This window comes from Malaclemys terrapin, chromosome 1 (genome assembly GCF_027887155.1).
Source record: "Malaclemys terrapin pileata isolate rMalTer1 chromosome 1, rMalTer1.hap1, whole genome shotgun sequence".
NCBI classification, from domain to species: domain Eukaryota; kingdom Metazoa; phylum Chordata; order Testudines; family Emydidae; genus Malaclemys; species Malaclemys terrapin.
The window spans coordinates 212,579,479-212,594,899 of NC_071505.1; the positions used below are offsets into that span (position 1 = coordinate 212,579,479).

At 41.1% G+C, this 15,421-nt stretch overlaps 1 protein-coding gene across 1 annotated transcript in view; it reads right to left on the minus strand.

The window, feature by feature from the left end:
* The window catches only part of SMS (spermine synthase), a 68,483-nt gene that overhangs the window by 25,262 nt on the left and 27,800 nt on the right, over window positions 1-15,421 (minus strand). The window contains exons 2-4 of the mRNA XM_054006141.1: window positions 15,263-15,383; window positions 4,375-4,468; window positions 1,932-1,996 (exon numbers count right to left, since the gene is read on the minus strand). Of these exons, the coding sequence (XP_053862116.1) occupies window positions 1,932-1,996; window positions 4,375-4,468; window positions 15,263-15,383 (280 nt within the window). The remainder of the gene's footprint in view (window positions 1-1,931; window positions 1,997-4,374; window positions 4,469-15,262; window positions 15,384-15,421) is intronic.

Here is a 15,421-nt window from a genome sequence, read left to right on the forward strand (position 1 = left end):
AAGTTAACAAACATTCCTCATTCTCCTTTAATTTAGCATAAATGCAGTACATGAGAGATGCTCTCCCACCCCCATAGTACTTAACATTTTCTTATCATCATTAGGAACGCAGTACTACATAACTGAATGTAGTGGACACCTACTCAAATACATGTTTAATCTACGATTTTGCAAGAAAATACTATCCAAATAGTATTCATACAAAAAAATAAAAATCTGCAAATGTGATTTTTACATTTTTCTTAAGATTGCCCTGTATACAAAGCTATTCCAATTTGTGTGTAATGTCATGAAGGTTATTTTACATATTTTAGCTAGCAGTCAAATATACAAGGATTGCTAGTGTCTACAGGAGAATCTGGGTGTTGATACTTTAATTTAGCACTATTCTAGCAACCTATGTGTGAATCAGTCTTTTACAGCGGGGAAGAGGATTTGTGTAACACTAGACACTTAATTTGAAACTAGAAACTGAAATTAATGACACAAATGCAGAACATGGGCAAAAAGACACCAAACAAGTTTAAGCACTGTCTGCCTTTATTCTTAACGTAGATGTGAAACACATTTGGATGTTTTCACCAGAATTTGCATTAATTTCTGAAAGTCTGGCTCAGATATGTAGCCTCAAAGTTGGATGAATCTAATAAGTCATTTTACAATTTCTTAATCCAGTATAAGTTCAGTTTTAAAAAATGAGTTAGCTTTAAAAAGACAAATTCACATTCAATGTTCATGTTAAGGTGACACCAACAGATCAAAATGCTTTTGTTATGCTTCTGTGCATAAACACTGATTTAATTTGTTTCCTATTGAGGAGAATTATGCTTTTTGAAAAAATAAATGAATTCATCTTTTGAATTTCCAGTGATTCTAAAGGACAAAAATCAAAATTATACCTTCTGAGACACACTAGATGGCAATACACGGTGGGAGAAAGTAAAAAAATAACAACACACACATACACATGCACAAATATGAGAAAGCAAAAAAAAAATCAGGAACTGCAATTTCTGGCTGTTCTGTGTCCAGAGTGAAAGACCTTTGCTGTCTTTATAAAATTAACACACATGGACAAGATAGCCTCACCATGTGAGCACATCAAAATATCAAACAAATTAAAATGCTATTTTCTCCAATTTTTTATTTATTCAACTCAATTGTTATGAAAATATTTCAGACTACTTTTTCTTCATTTTGGATTCCCTTTCTCTCTTCATGCACCATAATTATTACATAGTATACAAAGGATTCGTATTACACAATGGCTTAAGCTATACACAATTTAACAAGCCTAGTGGCGATATTTATCAATTCTGAAATAAAACCAACACATTTATAGGAATTGAAAAAGCAGACATGCTCCCACTAATATATATATATATATCTATATATATTACATACACACACTGACTATTTACAGTTTTTTATACAGGCAATAATTTATTATTGGTGATTTTAATAGCCTCTTAGAAACTTAAAACTAAGTTTTCTTACAAACTCCAACACAGCACTATAGAATGTGTCTGGGAACCAAAAATCATTTAAATAAAAGTCGTGGAATTTGCTAGATACAAAAAAGTCAATTTTGCACCCACCAAGCTTGACAGTGTTTCTTTGAACAGGTATTTATTGTATTAATTAACTGCCATATGAAATTTTCAAATGAGTATACAAAAATATATTTACATATCTGTTTGAATAAATCTGAGGATTAGAAACAAAAATTAACAGTAAATCAAAAGGTATGTCCACAGACCTGTCCACTACACTACAGGATCAAAACCAAATTCTCTGTCAATCCAGAGTGATTCCCTGGCTTCAGAAGAATTAGGCCCTATTTATACCTGTGTAACAAAGCAGGATTTGACTCACTTTCAATGTTAATGTAAATCAAGTTAAAAGGTGATGATACATTAAAAATAACATACCGCTTTACCCTTTTGATACTGCTGTGAAACAACTCTTTCATTTTTTCTTCTATCTTATTTAGTAGCTGTAAGAAACATGAAAGATGTTGAGTTTACAAAGGTCAGAAATACACTTCCCCACCCACAATACAGTAATTTGAAATAGTGTTAAATAAGGTGTAAAAAGAGTCTCCCTGTGGTGCCTATACAGCTGGGTTGGGGCCCCTGGCCATGCCCAATTATCACCCCGAGGTCAGGTCAGCCCAGCCAAGCCCCCAGCCTTTTAGGGTATGTCTACGCTGCAATTAGACCCGTGGCTGGCCCATGCGAGCTGACTTGGGCTCGCCAGGCTCAGGCTGTGGGGCTGTTCAACAGTAGTGCAGACTTCCAGCTCAGGCTGGCTGTGGGACTCTAGGACCCTGTGAGGTGGGAGGGTCCCAGGACTCAAGCTGCAGCCCGAGCTAGAACACCTCCTACACCACAATTTATCAGCCCCGCAACCCGAGCCCCATAAGCCCGAGTCAGATGGCCTGAGTCAGCCTTGCAGGGCTGAAAACTTGCAGTACAGATGATCAGGCTTGGGCCTGAACGTCTGCACAGAAATTTTACAGCCCCACAAGTCCAAGTCATCTGACCCAGCCAGCCACAGATGTTTAATTGCTGAGTAGATATATCCGACAGGTAAAAGCCCAGAGCCAGCAGAACTCCAGTTAGCAGTCCATGAGTTTGTCAACTTACGGCTTGAGTGTCTACACTCATTTGTAACCCCAAGTTAGGAATTGTTGAACCCTGGGTCCCAACCTGCATCTACACTGCATTATGTGGGCCAGAGTCCAGCCACCCAACTTTCTTAGTACCCTCCCAACACATGGCCCCTCTAACCCTTGGTTCATGGTGTAGTGTGGGAAACCCTGAGTGATCACCACACATGACTGTCAAGAGGACAAAGAAAGTCAGCACATGGGAGCGTGGAATGCCTTTGGTGGACAAGTCCAGTGGGGCTATGTCTGTAAAGCAACAGGTCTCGAACCCTGAATCCTGGCTTGACTCAGGCTCGTGGAGTCTTGAGAGCCTGGGTCCAAGCCCTGGGTTAACACAATTTGTGTTTAGATGGAAGGAAGGGGTTAGGCTTGAGGCTGAGTTTGAAAGAGGTCAGTAGCACCACCTTACTTTGGGAGTGCCTGGGTAGCAGCTTTATGGACTCTTGGCCAGGTGGCCAAGCTAGTCTCTCCCTCCTGGGCTTCACCTGACTCCCTGCAGAGTGCGGGGAGGGGGGGGGGGGAGGAAACAAGGGAGGTGAAGGATCTCTGGCATTGGGAGGTTCCTCCTAATGCTTCAGCAGCCACTTCCTTCTCAGGGCTTCCTCCTTGCTGACGGCAGCTTCCTTTTTACCATGCATGACTGGCATAGCTACCTTAGCGCACACAGCCCACGCTGGCCCTGGCCCTTTCAGTGCGGTGTTTACAAACCCTGTTACACTGGGTATCTCAAGAGGAAAGTAATGACACACAGCCTTTCACTTGTAAGTTACCAATACAGATCTGGTCAATGTTATGACAATATGAAGTCAATGTGAAGTTAGCAGTCTTAGCCCAATTCCTAGTGAACAGTATCCACTTTACAGCAGCTATGATCACAATTGGCACATTTATTGACAATATCAGCCTGCAGGCCAAGGATCAAATGGGCATACAGAGGCTCTCTCTCTAAGTAAAAAGGTAGTTGATTCTCCAACTTGGCATTAAGACACAGCAGCATGTGGAAGGTTGCACTACCACTAAGCAGCGTCACCTCTGGATGGTGGGAATAAGGTGCTTCAGTTCAACGGCAGTTGCAGTACAGCTCTCCCAAACTGCGCATCTGACCTGGCTGCTAACTTAAGGGCATGAAGCTTGACAAAAGTCAGTGGTTTATTCCACACTGCTGCCTTGCAGATATCCCTGAAACTGGCAGAAGACACTGTTTGTGCCCTGGTAGAGTGGGCCTTCATATCTGGAGGGAGAGGTACACCAGCCTTCTGGTGACCTATCTAGATAAAATGTCCTAAGCAGCCTCATATGGCCACAAAAAGACATCCTGAAAGATTTTGTTCTATTAATATACTAGAGCAAGTCTGTGTATATATACACACAGAGAGAGTGAGTTAGTTAGTTCCTGAGTCTAAATCAGGAAGACAGAGTTAGGCAGAAGATTTAGCCAACATTAAGAGGTAGTGGGTTGGACGCCATGGTTTTATTTTGTTGCCACGGGTGGTAAGAGGCGAGGGGAGGGTGGCAGCCACTTTTACTCTTGCATGAGAGCACAAGGAGGTAACAGGACGCATGGCCAGCCCCAACAAACACTGCTATTCAAAAGACTCAGATCTTGTGGACACATGAACCTATAGTAGGATCCACACTGACATATTCAAAGAAGCTGCTAGGATTTCTTTTATGTGCTTTGAGACGGCCAACGGTATACTTACATGATCAATTTCATCTCTTCCTTTCAGATCATCGCTGTGGCTCTGCAGATCCACCAATACTAATCCATGAGGGTAAATTCTCAGATTGGAAAAACTACAAAGCAAAGTTATAGTGATTAGGATTTCATTTATTAACAACATTGTGGTTTACCAAAAGGAAAAACTGTTTCTTAATACAATGCAATTCAGAAGTCTGGTAATTTATCCAGCTCCACTGTCAACAAATGATTTTCTCTCTCTGTTTCTTTCAAAAAGTAACTGAACAGAGTTGACAGGGTCGTACAACTAATCTCAAAACAAACAAACAAAACCGCAGCAGTGCATAAAAACCAACAAAGACATAACAAGAAGGAAAATGCACTGCACATCAGTCTCTATTCTTTGAATATGTTAATTTGTTGAGAGAGTTAGATATTTAAAAACAAAAAAACAAGTTTCAGAAAACAATTAGCTATTCCCTTCCCTTTCACTTCAAGAGAACTTAAAGTATTAGAGCCACCTCATGCAGACAGCTTTCATGTTAACAGATTAATGACTATTCATAATAAATAAAAAGCGTATTGGGGGAAACTGGGGGGGGGAGAAGATGACCACATATAATTAAGTGACAAAATGAGTACTAAGTAAAGAGCGGGTAACTAGTTTCTACAAGTTTAATTACTGGAAACTTTTTAAGTGATTAAAAGTTTCCAGTAATTTTAGCTTTAAAGCGATTACCCTAAAAACTAAAAAGGGAGAGGTCATGGATGACATGAACTGAACCAACAACAACAAAACCATTTGCTCTATTCTAGTGGCCATCAATTGGCCATTTGCTTTGGATATCAGTGGGGTTTGGTTTGGTTTGTTGGGGTTTTTTAAGCAAAGAAGAGAAGGCCTTTAAGATGGAACTCCAGTCCCTTTAAGAGAGAGCCTACGATGTCTCAGTTCACCAAAGTCTCTATTACAGGACCTGACTTAGGAGAAGGATATGCAGCATAACCTCTTTGGAGTAATTTTTTTAAAAATCTACAGTAACGTCTATAACAGGTGTAGGCAACGTATGGCATGTGTGTCAAAGGTGGCACCCGAACTGATTTTCAGTGGCATTCACACTGCCCGGGTCCTGGCCACCGGTCAGGGGGGCTTTGCATTTTAATTTAATTTTAAAGGAAGCTTCTTAAATATTTTAAAAACCTTATTTACTTTACATACATCAATAGTTTAGTTATATATTATAGACTTATAGAAAGAGACCTTCTAAAAACGTTAAAATGTATTACTGGCATGCAAAACCTTAAATTAGAATGAATAAATGAAGACTCAGCACACCACTTCTGAAAGGTTGCCGACCCCTGGTCTATAAAGTACTTTTTAAAATATGTAGATTTATAGTTTTCCCTCTGAACCGGGTGGTATCAGAAACAGTCCACCCAAGGCCTTTCCCACTAATATTTAAGACTATCTATGAGACATCTGTAAACTAACACCATTAAAACCATGGTTCACCAAAGCCACTGGACCAGTCTTTTTCCTCCTATCTAGTAAATAACTTCTGCATAATAAGCAACCTGCTAGTTCAGTTTGATGGAGGAAAGTAGACGAACAGTGATGTGATAGATCAGCTGTGGCCAAACTGTGGCTTGTGAGCCCCATGCGGCCCTTTTACAGTTAAAGTGCGGCTCATGGACCCCGCACGCACTCTCCATTCTCTGCCTACCAGATGGGGGGAGGGGAGGGAGGGGAGCTCGGAGCATCTGCCCTGCAGCAAGGTGGGAGGATTGGGGGCTTCTGCCCTGCAGGTTGGGGAATCTAAGGGCTTCAGCCCCACAAGGGGGCGGTGGGCCAGAAGACCTTAGCAGGTGCCGTCCCACAAGGCAGGTTGTGCACGTCTTGCAGCTCTGAAACTTCTGAAGATTATTGTATGCGGCGCGGAAGGTCAGTAAGTTTGGCCACTCCTGTGATAGATTCATGTTTGTCCTGTAATTCTAAGATCAGCTTAGTCACTAGGATGCTGCTCCATCACTTTAGAAACACTGTGAGATTACCACTCTCTCAGGAGAAAGCACTCTCAGGTACTTTGTTCTAATAATAATGGTTTGGTTCTTTCTTCCATATCAACACTCTAGTAAAAAGTTAGTGACAATCCTCAATAGAGCAACTTAGTTATAAGCATGTTCAGTGCATTGATGGACATGAGCAATAGCAATACACGCACAGTGAGACTTTCTTCAGCTTTTCAGAAATATGTACAACAGTAAAAACCAACCAAGTTATGCCATTTATTTTTAAAGCAATCATGGGGGCTGCAGTCTTCAGATTCACCATCTTTCCCCCCATCCATTCTTATATGGCAGAGCCAGCCCATCAGAATGTTCCCCAATTTTACTTTGACCGCCTTGAACACTCCACCAGTATCAATGCTTGGGTGTAAGAGCTGGTGTTTTTGCAAGATTCTTCACACTATAGCATTGCCGTGTACACAAATGCTACAGAAGCAATATCAAAGCCAGGAAACTCTGGAGTAGTTTTTGTTTTGTGAGTGGGATGGCTAGGATCTGGTAAAAGTTAGCAGGAGATGGGCTCCAGCAAAGCAAGATTTGCTATAGTATAAGCAAGTCTTCGGCTACCAGAAAAGGATAACTCCTCAGTCATATATAGAACTTATTAAATTAAGAACCTAGAGATGGTCAAAACATTTTGACATTCATGATTTCAGGCCTATCAGAGGAGAAACATAAAAGACTGAAAACATTTGTGATCTTTTCCTCTTTTTCCCAAAAAACAGTTCTATAAAGATCTGCCATTACTGTTCTCTAGCCTTTATGCAGGTGTGTCCCTAAAAGCATTTTTAGCCCTTTCTCTTGGTCCGTTTCTTAAGGCACTCTGGGCACATTACAAAAGAAACCCTGGCTGGCAACAATGCTGCTGGAAAGAAGTAGTCAAGCATGGATGCAGAAGACTGCATGACAACTTTTTCCAACAGCTGGACACCCTCCACTACAGAAAAGGATTTTAATAAAGTGTGCTTGCCCAAGAAGGGCCGGCGCAACCCATTAGGTGACCTAGGCGGTCGCCTAGGGCGCTACAACTTGGGGGGGGGGCGGCGACCGCGGCGGTATTTCAGAGCCTCTGTGGGGGGGGGGAAGGGAGCACCTTCCACCGCCTAAGGCGTCAGAAAAGCTGGCAGCGCGCCTGTGCCCAAGCATGCAATAGACTAGCCCTATAGGTATGTACAATGCCTTCAGTCCAGGAGACTACATGGTTTTTGGTCAAATACTTAAATGGCAGTACTCCTGTTGACTTTTTAAGTCAATTGATTCAGACCAATCCCTAACCACGACCCGTAGTGCTAGAGCATGTAGCTAGGTGGCACTCTTACTATTCTGTACTAAACCCATGCTCCGACGTGGTGCCACAGAATGCTGCACTATCAAATGTGCCATTTCAGACATTTATCCCCATACTGTAACAACTGGAGGTATTTCACCTCCCATTGGCCAGTTATTAATTTGGGTAGTCATCTCCTCTACCCAAATTCCCCCCTGCAATTTCAATTTCTTGTCCTAAAGTGAGGCATTGCTATTACGGTTTAACAACTGCCATGTTTCACCTCCAATGTGGCTCATTTCAGAGCTGCGGGAGGTGCTTCCTCAAAACATACATATTTTGTAAAAAATTTAAAATAAAGACACAATATAAAGGCAAGGTTATTTTATAGCAGGTATTAGAATATAAAGCAGAGGCTTTTCTAGACCACCATGGATTTTATCTATTTGTTATTTTAACTGTTGCCACAGGACCTTTTAGGCTTTACATGAGTGAAAGATTGCTGTCATGCCTCCTTTCTTCCCCAAAACTGGCATCTGAGTGGTTCATTGGGTCCCCCTAATTCAAATTGTAAATCTAACCCATACTTCCTGCCCCTAAACAGAAGACACTCTTAGGCTGGGTCTACACTACCCGCCTGAATCGGCGGGTAGAAATCGACCTCTCGGGGATCGATTTATCGCGTCCCATCGGGACGCGACAATCGATCCCCGAATCGACGCTCTTACTCCACCAGCGGAGGTGGGAGTAAGCGCCGTCGACGGGAAAACGCAGAGGTCGATTTAGCCGCCATCCTCACAGCGGGGTAAGTCAGCTGCGATACGTTGAATTCAGCTACGCTATTCACGTAGCTGAATTTGCGTATCTTAAATTGACTCCGCCCTGTAGTGTAGATGTAGCCTTAGCCTTTTTCTGAAGGCAAGTTGCACCAGTTTAACTAAAGTTAGTTTTTAAATCTGAAGAAGTGGGCTGTAGTCCACGAAAGCTTATGCTCTAATAAATTTGTTAGTCTCTAAGGTGCCACAAGTACTCCTGTTCTTCTTTTTTTAAATCTGCTTAGCTAAACTGATGGAAACCCCTGCTGGTTACTGATTTACTTGTTTACCAAGTTAAGCTAAAACTGATTTAAGCGTGTCCACTAACTAAGCAGGTTTAAAAACAGATATAGTCAAATCACTGCAATCATAGGGTTTAGAAAAACACCCATTAACAACAGTAGGGCAGCAACAGTCCAAGGGTGTGGCCAGGAGACTTGTTAGCTTCCTCAGTAAATAAGATTCAGCAAAATCAAAAACGGTTACTATGCATTTCTGTTCAAAGTTCATCCTCTTTCCTAAGGTAAGTGTTCTCTTACTACCGGTCACACTGTGAGAGATCACACTGTAAGTAACCATAGGGTGGCTGCCATCAAAAGCTGTTCAATTTTCTTGAATTGGTAGAATTGCCTCAGTATTTCTCATATATATATAAAAAAAAAGACTATAGAGAAGGAAACAAATTTTTGTCATTATTAAGTTAGATCTAACTTTGAGTTGGTTAGACAACCAGAAGGGGATACTTGGCTCAATGGGCTAGTCTCCTCTCACCTGTAGGTAGGTAGGTAGGTAGGTAGGTAGAGAGAGAGAGAGAGAGAGTGTGTGTGTGTGTGTTTCAATAAGACACACTCACTAGTTTAACCCCACTGAAGTCACAAAATTATCGGGAAGCAAATGAGAGCAGAATCTAACCCAGTATCTTGTTACCACATCCCACCAACTCAGTCCTCGTTTGGAGCCAGATCTAAAGCTCACTGAAATCAAAGGGAGACGTTTCAGCAACTTGAAATGGTACTGCATTAGACCTGTAGTTACTTACATCATTAGAGAATTTTCAAGGTGTCACTTCTAAGATCAGCAATTTTTAAGATTGAAAAGTAGATTAATACTGGAGTTTAAATGTTGTAAGTTCTAAAACAAGACTAATTTTTACATTAATGACGAGACTAGTTGAAAATAGTCAATGTAGTCTGTAAAATAGAAATATTCAAACATTTATTATTATGGTAGCACTTAGAGGTCTATCAGGTTGAGGCTCCTGAAGTGACAGTCCCTGCGCACAGGAACATATATACAAAGATTTTGTTTTCTAGTAATTCCAGATGCAAGCAATTGTTGGCCTGTTTAGATGGTACTTCAACTATTTAATATGCTAGAAGAGTCCACTTGGCAGAATGCTGCATATATAAAATAGTCTGGCCTGTTTAAATGCCAAATTATACGGTTCATATTTTAACAGAGGCAACACATTTTTCATCTACAAGATTATGAAGAAAACTGCTTTATTCTCCTTTCCCACACCTTACTTCTGTAATTAAAATTCAGTTTCGGCGGTGGGGGGTGGCAGTGTAGAGGGGAAGTGAAAAGAGATGAGAAGCAGCCCAAGTCAAGCAAGTCTTTCCCTCCTATAAGTGCTAGTGGAGGTAGAGTCTGAACAGAAATCAGGCTCAGCCATGGGGCCTTGGTGCTGCTGCAGCTGTGGGCCTGGATGCTGCCAGCCACCCTTCTCTCTACACAGGTTGAAGGAATCACAGAGCTGCTTTTTGGGGGGGGGGGGGGAGAAGATGGGGTGAGAGCATGCATATGTCATGGGAGCAGGGTTTGCTTGTTTTATTTGTTTCTAACATTTGACATTCAGGTCTCGCCTACATTGGTTGATTTGTCAGGCCTTCTGCTAGGGGTGGTTGGAGATCTTTTAGAGGACATCAGTTCATCAGGTTTTATTTCCTTTACGTTTGTGAACTAGGAAGTGACTTATTTATACCGCTTGAAGCTGTGGGACAGAGATTTGGGGTCAAGAGTTTAGTTAAGTCCTGTTAAATTAAAAAAAAAAAAAACTGAAAGAGAAGTCCGCCTTGCGAAGGATTCAGCACCCTCACCCCTTCAATTAAGGGTTGAGAGAGGACTATGGGGGAGAGAGGAGGGAGACAACACATCACACCCCCATTTCAGGCCTTCTTTGTATATCATACAGCAGCCTAAATATTTTCCTAGACAGGTCACTTTTAAAATGTTGTCTTCTGTCACTTAGGTATTCCTCATAATAGGGGAGGGAACAGAAGCCAATCCTGATTGAGACATTTCAATGGTATTATTTTAATAAATCAAACTTTGCACATCTATTAGCATTTCCCACCGAACCTCAGAGCGTTCTACAAACATGAATGAAAGCCATTGCTACATCACTCCTGCATAGTAGTTATTTTAGTTATACAGATAGGAAAATGAAGGCATTTAAGAAATACCCAATGTTACAAGAGACAGTGACAGGGCTAGCAAGTGACTACAGATCTGATTATGCCTTCTGACCTTAGGATGATTCCGAGGGTAAACCACACAATTTATAGCCTGAGGCCAGGTCTTCACTACAGACCTATCGTGGTATAAACGAAGTTGCTCAGGGGTGTGAAAAATCCACACTCCTGAGGGCCAAAGTTAAACCCACCTAACCCCCAGTGTAGACAGTGCTTTGTCAATGGGAGGGCTTCTTCCCACGACATAGCTACTGCCTCTCAAGGAGGTGGATTCACTACATGGACAGGAGAAGCTCTCCCGTCAGAGTAGGAGCGTCTCCACTAAAGCGCTGTATGTGAAGACAAGCCCTGAAACAAAGGGTTGGAGAGCGTCCAGACTAGCTTTTTTTAAAGAGATGTTAACATGAGATGAAAAAAATCCTTCACCCTCCTGCTGTAGGACAACACAGAATCATAATCTACAGAACCACCAGCATGGTTGACACAAACGCCAATAAATCATAGTGCTCTACTCTGTTCCAAGGCTGAACAGAGGTTTAAAAAACAGTGAAGGTCACAGTTACTCAGAGAAGTATCTCATCTATTTATTTATTTTTTTACGAGAAAGAAGGATTTTGCTTTTAAAGCAGTTGTGCAGGCAGACGATACACTGCCTGCCCAGGCACCACATGCAACTCTCAAGTTTACCCACACACACTATCAAAGCTGCCACTAGAACACAGTAAGATACAGCATTCGTTTATATGGCACCATCAATTAAAAAAAATAAAACAAACAGTTACAGATACTATCTTTAGTACCCCCTTCACCCTGAATTCCGTTGCCAATTTTTGAAGTTTTACATTTTCTTTTCATCATTATTTTCTTGTTCATTTGCTGTATGTGCATATGTGCTGGCACCTTCCAAAGTAAAAACACACTGAAAGTGCAGTAATGATTTTCCCTACAATGTGATGTACTACCTGTAATGAGAGTCAGTAACATTTCAGGTAGAAATGTGCTGCTTAACACAAGGCACCCTTTTAAAAGTTAATGCAATTTACATAAGTGACTTTAAAGGTATTGATCAGAAACAAAAATTGCTGAGGTCCCACAATGCACTTGTGAGAGCTTTGGTGTATTTGCCGGCTCAGTGTTTGGTCAATGAGGCTGGTACAGCAAAGAAAATATTCATTCACACCACTACTGGCAATGATTTGATTGGTTAAAGTGGGCAGTGTCTTGCCTCTGTGTGGGGTGTGAATGGCTATTTCCCCTACGTTTGTGTTGACAAAATGATTAGTGAATGTTTTTCAAGTGAGCCTTCTTCAATTAGGTTCTTTGTCAGAGTAAATCATGAATTAAATGGACCAGGTAGAGTTGCCAAATGTGACTTTTGCTAGCTTAACTTCAGACAAAGAAGAACGGGGCTCTGTTATTTTGGCAATGACAACAGGAAAGTGTGGCTTAATCCACAAATCAGCTCTGATTCATTTAACAGCTGCAGCTTTCCAAAGGGCCGTTCAGATAATGTCTTTGTCAGACAAATTTTTGTCGACAGCAACGGTAATACTCTGAATCTCTAATATACTACAACTAAAGAGTAGCATGCTCATTTTACAGTTTGTATTGCATACACAGTGTTTAACAATATTTTTGTGAGTTGTTCAAAACATTTTCGTTTTTCTAGGTTTAGCACTTTTGCATGTGGCCCTGCATTGGCCCAGCTTTCTTTGCCTGTTCAGGGCATAGATAAGTACTGAAACTACCCAAAGCAATTACTTTGATATTAAGGCTGACTATTCTCCCTCCTGGGCTTCACCTCCCACTCAGCGTGGAGTGTTTGTGCCTGACAAAACCCAGAAATCCAGTATGATAGCTCCTTGTTCAGGCCCACAAAGAAGAGACATTGTTCAGCAAGATGGGTCCGATTACAGCACCCTCTACTGAGGCCTTAATATCAGAGTTACAAGGTTTCCTGCTAAAGCCAAAATAGTTTTGTTAGGTAACTAACTCCAGCCACTGCCTATGGAATAATATGAAGGTCTTTTGACAAACGCCAAACTACAGCTGCATGACAGAACAATGTACGAAGTTACTAACTGTAAACGTCAAGACATCGTTTTATTAACATACAAATTCTACATGTATAATTAAAGCAGTACATTCTACTATATATAAGGCCTCAGGGTTTTCTTAAGTCCAGCTAACATTTGACTAAACGTATAACTACGTCCACGAATGTTTTAATGGGCTGTAACAAAAGTTACAAAATTTGGAGTTTCCTTTTAACATTTTTAGTAAAGAGGGTTCAGTTTACAAAAAAAAAAAAAAAAAAAAAAAGAAAGAAAAGAAAGAGAGAGCTGCAGTCTTGCAAGCCTCTAGATAACAGAAGATTCAAGAAGCATCTTTTTTAGTGGAAGATATAAGGCCTTTTCTGCACTGAGTATTTTTGTACCGGTGTAGCTAAACTGATATAAAATAGTGTGTGCAAGTTCCTATCACAAACTCCCTGCCATAGTGTAAACCATGATTTTGCACTGGTACAGCTCAAAATTGGGTAAGAAAGAGAGAAAGAAAAGAAGTCCCACAAGAAAACCCCATACAGCCATGGTGACACTTCTCACTTTGCAAACTAGGATAAACTGCAACATCTCCATACTCTGAGCTTGCACCACTGCATTTAGATTAGCATTGCTATGCCAGCACAAACAAACAAAAATGAAAAAGTCAACAAAACCCACAAAGCATAAAACCCATGTCAAGCTGCACAGCTTTTGGTTTCTGCCCTCAAGGATGAGCCAAAGTTACAAAATGGTCAGGCATGAATGCAGTAAAGCTAATCTAATTGGTGATGTGAAGCGTCAAATAGGCCAATTATACTTAAATATGCAGTCCTTCAAAAAAAAAAATCTATTTCTGCATGGTAAAACAGCTAAGGGGCATAAACTGAGCCTGGTTTTATTAGTTTGTCTCAATTAGATCTGCTTATATGAAAGTGTGTCCCACTCATACCATAACCATTTTGGGGGGGGGGGGGGGGGGGGAGATTAACAATGGGTTTGTAAAATAGCCAAAAGCGATAGCAATAAAGGGGCAAAAATACCAAGTTAATACATCTAGAGAGACCGGGGGGGGGGGGGGTGTGTGTGTGTGACCTTATTGGACCAACTTCTATTGGTGAGAGAGACAAGCTCTCCAACTACACAGAACTCTTCCTCAGATCTGGGGAAAACAGAAGCCCTGGGGACTTCATTTTTCTTCTCTCCAGAGAATGCACTTCAGTTAGTACATGTATCATTCACATGCTGTAATTTTCTAAAGCTAAAACGTGGTTAAACATATAACAATCTTATCGTTGGAAAATTGAGACTCCTGAGGCTAAAGCAGCAGTGATTAATGATGGCAGGGCTTCAAACACAGTAATCCATGGCAAGTAGGAAGTTCTCTCAAAGGGAGTTGGAAGGAGTGTAACTTTGGATTTCTGCAGAATTTATGATCTCATTACAAAAAAAAAACTAGCCATTTTGACTGCAAAGATGGAATTCAGTTCACATTGGGAATGTTAAGTGATTTAATGCAGGTTGACCTAAGTCTGAAGAGAAATAGTTTCTGGCTGTCTGTTTCTGAGATGTTTCCTATGCTGCAACAGAGGGTAAACTGATTAGAGTGGTCAGTTTTCACTGCTACTGTTCAGAGTTTTGGGCAGCAATGGGACTGGACAAAGTTTGGGTTAATTTCATTCTGCTACAACAGGAGGACCCCCCTACACCCACTCACACCCACATACACAGGAGCGGTGGATCAGCTCAGCCGAGGAGATTCCATGATCCTTTTGGGAGCCACAAGGGAGAAATAAAATAAGAGAAAAAATATATAGTGAAGGAAGTAAAGCAAGTACTGCATGGACAGGGGAGAAAAATAAGGTTGAAAAATAGGAAGAGACACCCCATGATCTAGAATAAGGAAAAAAACAAATAAAGATAGGGAAGAAGGTAAAATGAAAACTACAAGGACACAGCAAGACACCTTTTAAATTTAATATGTTCAAAAAAGTTTTAGTTAGGTACGGTATTTAAACTATGTCTCAGCCAGTACCCAACTGTTTTGTTCCTTTGGGGGCATGTGTGTGGTTTTGTTAAGGGATGAAGGATTGGGCAGAGGTTTTCAGATATACAGTTCCTTTTATAGATTGCTTTCAGAAGCTCAGATGGTGTTAATGCTGCTTTTCTTACACAGTTATAACTATGCTCATAGATGCCTTCACTCATCTGGTCAGAATATGAACCCAGGGTCCAATATCCAACTCACCTGCCATTTTTGTTGATGTAAGTTGCTAAGTAACCATGATCCTCCCAGTTATGAATTGTTTCTGTCATTCCCTGCTCTTGAAAAACAGGCTGTAGACCTTTAAGAACGGCATTGCAATCAGCTGCAAGATGAAGGGAAGGGAGGGAAAATACAGTCAGT